At 34.3% G+C, this 4,253-nt stretch overlaps 1 protein-coding gene across 1 annotated transcript; it reads left to right on the plus strand.

The window, feature by feature from the left end:
- The first annotated feature begins 1,119 nt into the window (after positions 1–1,119).
- LOC109241070 (ethylene-responsive transcription factor 4-like) lies at positions 1,120–2,314 on the plus strand. Its single transcript, XM_019407781.1, has one exon. The coding sequence runs from the start codon at positions 1,250–1,252 to the stop codon at positions 2,111–2,113; it is 864 nt and encodes a 287-aa protein (XP_019263326.1). The 5' UTR covers positions 1,120–1,249; the 3' UTR covers positions 2,114–2,314.
- Positions 2,315–4,253: the final 1,939 nt, after the last annotated feature.

Here is a 4,253-nt window from a genome sequence, read left to right on the forward strand (position 1 = left end):
CTAACAATATTCAATGAACCAAAAAGATGGGGGATTGCATTAAGTGACAATAAATAGCAATGAATGGTATTTAAGTAAATAAGAATATGTGAGTCACCCAAAAATGGGTGAGATCTGTGGATAATCCTTCTGACAATGATGAATGATTGATGAGCCTTCGAATTTTCAGGTTGTTCTTGGATCAAGGTAAAAAGTTAGGCACGAATCTTAGGAAAAAAGTGCATGTTGTATGTGTGTAATAAAGCCAGATTCTATATCAAAAGCCAATGTGTTTTCTTACAATTAAATGTCTCCTTTTCATATCCTTGTGGCACTTTCTATTTATAGGGAACATATACCTAAAAAAACACCAATAGTACAGGTACAGAGAATATCCACTAGAATATTCTCTTTTGATGTCTTATTCTAAAACTAGTCGTTATTCACTCTGTCTACGGCGAGTGCTCAACCTCGACCCTGATCTTCGCTAACTCTTCGACCTTGATCTTCAATAGCTTCATCGGCTCTGCCCTTCACTTTTTAAGAGACTGTTTCGACCTTGAGCATGCCTTTATCGAAGTCGTACGGGTGACACGCGGCAGCCCATGAGGGCTTTCTTAATGCTAATACGGTTTGATCATGTCAAAAGTAATTTTTAACCCGTATACAGTATGTAACATATATACTAATGATTAAATATTTTTGCAACTTTATTATGTTGATTTAGTTTATGATATATTACCATCAATTTAAGCTGCAAATCAATTTCACCATTTGATTGAAGTTGAAAAAGGTATATAAAGTTGAAACATGAGAATTTGGCCCAATTTCTATTTGGGCATTAATTACTTTAAAAAAATAGAGGTGTGTTCGTGAAATCTTTTAATTACTTTTTAAACAAGTTTTTTAGTTAAATTATTTCAAGTGGAAAATTATAATTAATAATAATGAACAAAATAAAAATAAAAATATTGAATTGTGGATACTTTTCAATATTTTGTACATATTATGGTTAAAGTTATGTCCAAACAAATGGCAGCAGACAAAGAATTACGTAAAAAAAATCCAATAGTACCATCGTCTTTTAGAAGATTTGTTTATTATACACCGTTAAATGCAAGACAAAGTTTTTACCCTCTCTGCTTTCCCCTCTATCCTCCATTATATAAGGACTTCTACACACTTCATAAGTAGCACCACCAATAGCTTCTCAAGCTATATCCTTCCTTAATACACGTTCAATCCCAAATACTCCATTCAGCTATAAAAAATGGCTATGAAAGAAAAGCTAAACGGCAGTTTAAAAGGAGGAAATGTTAAAACTAACGGAGTGAAAGAGGTTCACTACAGAGGAGTGAGAAAGAGACCATGGGGTCGTTACGCTGCTGAAATCCGTGATCCCAGCAAGAAGAGCAGAGTTTGGTTAGGCACCTTCGACACGGCCGAAGAGGCGGCAAGGGCTTATGACGCCGCCGCCAGAGAGTTCCGGGGACCCAAAGCCAAGACGAATTTTCCCTTGCCGTCTGAGAATCAGTGTCCCAGTAACACCAGTGTACCAACAGAGTCCTCCAGTGGAGAAACCGGTGTTCACGCGCCGTCTGAGCTTGACCTAACGCGCCCCCTTGGAACCGTCGCTGTAGGCGGTGACCATGGTGGTCGTAAATCAGAAGTTGGATTGGTGAGAAATGGATTTCCGATTTTCCATCATCAACCGGTTATGGGAGCTCTGACTAGTGGCAGCAGCAGCCCTGTAGAGTCCTCTAGTGGGGAAACCGGCGTTCACGCGCCTCTTGAGCTTGACCTCACGCGCCATCTCGGCGCCGTTGGTGAAGGTGGCAACCATGTCCGAAATGGGTTTCCGATTTTTCATCAGCAACCGACAGTGGCGGTTCTGCCAAATGGCCAGCCAGTTTTGTTGTTCGACGGTACTTTTGTGCCAACCGGAATATTGAACCGGCCAAAGCCGTACGGGTTTGAACCGGTGGCGGTTGAGTTTAACGGCGTTAGTGGTAGGGTAGTTCATAGCGACGCGAGCTCATCGACTGCGGCGAACGAGAACTATTATGGAGGAGGCGGCGTAGCTAGAAGAGAACTAAATCTTGATCTTAACCTTGCCCCACCTATGGAAGCTTGATAATGACAACTGAATTAGAGAGAAAGCTAGTGATTAATTGCTGATTTTTGTATATAGGTTCAAAAACTGTTCTTGTTTTTGCAGCTGAGTGGGGTGGTTGTTAATTATCTCTTACTGTTTCTACCATTTGTACCTCATTACTCATCTTTTAGATCTGCTTATTAATGAAAACTTTTGAATTTTACTTCTTTCAAAAGAAAATTGGTGTGTGCTTTTCAGCTCTGTTCTATTCATAAAATTGGTGTGTGCTTTTACTTCTGTTTTATTTTTAACTTTTTCCTCGACTATGTATCCCTCGATTTTGTATGCATGGATAGTTAAAAGGATTACTTTTGAGAAATTATTGGTAACTATATTGGATCTTGGTAGGTTCGTCATTCAGATCACAACTCTTTTTTTTCCTTTTCTATTTGCGTTTGAAGGGTTGTTTGAACAATATGTTGGCCATCTAACAGTGCAAATAGTTCGAATGTTCGTTGCCGGCCGGCCATCTAAGCTAAAGAATAAGAAAAGGTTAGCATATGTTTGTTTGGACGCTAGTTTTTGATTGTTTGGTACAACCTTGTACATTATTTTAATAAAACTCCCTCCGTCTCATATTAATTAGTTACTTAAAATAGTTATTTCAAATTTTTTTATTTTAGAAGTTTTAAACAAAACTGATTGTTTCTTTTCCTTTTTTATCTATTAGTAATAATTATTTTTGAAGATACAGATAATACATAAATAAAAGAGATTCTATCTTAAGATATAAATAAAGATAGAATAGTCAAATTTATTTTTAAATTAATATTTTTTAAGAATCGTGTAAAAGAAAAACACTACACATAATATGAGATAAGTGAGTAATAAATTGGAGTGAGAGAAAATATTTTAAAAATAATGACTAGTTAAAACATCTCCCTTAAGCTTTTCTAAAGAACTTTTTATATGAAAATTGTCCAAATGCCGCTTACACAAATATTGCGTCTAGTCTCATGCTTATAGCCTGTTGGGCTGTGCTTTATATGGCTAAAAGTATTTGTTATTAATCAGTATTTTTTTTTCAGTTTAGGAATTTTTCAATTTTTTTTAAGAAAAAAAAAAGCACTTTGAAACAAAATAGAAACAGTTTTTAAGATGCAGAAAAATATAATTCCTATCCAAAACACTTTTTCTAATAATTCTTTTAAGAAAAATACACTTAGAAATACTTAGTTATGTCCTAGTATTTTCTTATCCGCAGATTTCTTTGTTGTATGTTGCTTCTTTCTCCTCGATTATCTTATTCATCATTTTTTGATGATGTTATTGTTTTTGTTGTTTTGCTTCCTTTTTATTTTTACCTCCATAAGGTAAGAATAAGGTTTGCGGATATTTATTCTTTCAAAATCTTACTTTGTGAAATTATACAGTAACAACAACAAATTTAACATAAAATAAAATTACATAAAATTTGTTATTATTGTACTTATGAAAAAGAGCACTTTTCAAAATAAATTTATTTTAGAAATGTTTAACAAAAAATATAGATCTTTGCTCAACTTATTAAATGTATGTTAATGAAGGTTAATCTTGACAAATAATAATATTCTAAAGACAAAATTCTTGATATTATGATAGGTAGCACGTAGATCTATTCTGAAGGTTATGAAAGTGCACAATAATGCCAAAATTCAAGAATCTTAACAAAAGTAATATAGCATTAAATAGTGATGAATAACAATAAATAGCATTCATGTAAATAAGTGTGAATGAGTCACCCGAAAAAAGATAAAATCAATGGATGTTCTTTCTGATAATGAAGAATGATGGATAAGCTTTTGAATGTCCAGGTATTCTCGGATCCAGTAGAAAAGTGTAGGCAAGAATCTTAATGAAAAGGTTATTTTTGTGTGCTTATAATAAGAATAGATTCTCTCTATAAAGTAAAAGTGTATTTTATAAGTGAATATCTCGTGTCCCCTTACATTGTGCCTTTTTTTTATTTATAGGGAGCATGTTCCTAAAACCCTAATAGTACAAATGTAAAAAATACTTGCTAGAATATTCCCTTTAATATCTTATCTCAAAATTAGTCATTATTACTCTGTCAAGGATATTCGACATCGGTCTTGATGCTTGATGACTCTTCGGCTTCAATCCTTGCTGGCTCTTCGAT

This window comes from Nicotiana attenuata, unplaced genomic scaffold (genome assembly GCF_001879085.1).
Source record: "Nicotiana attenuata strain UT unplaced genomic scaffold, NIATTr2, whole genome shotgun sequence".
NCBI classification, from domain to species: domain Eukaryota; kingdom Viridiplantae; phylum Streptophyta; class Magnoliopsida; order Solanales; family Solanaceae; genus Nicotiana; species Nicotiana attenuata.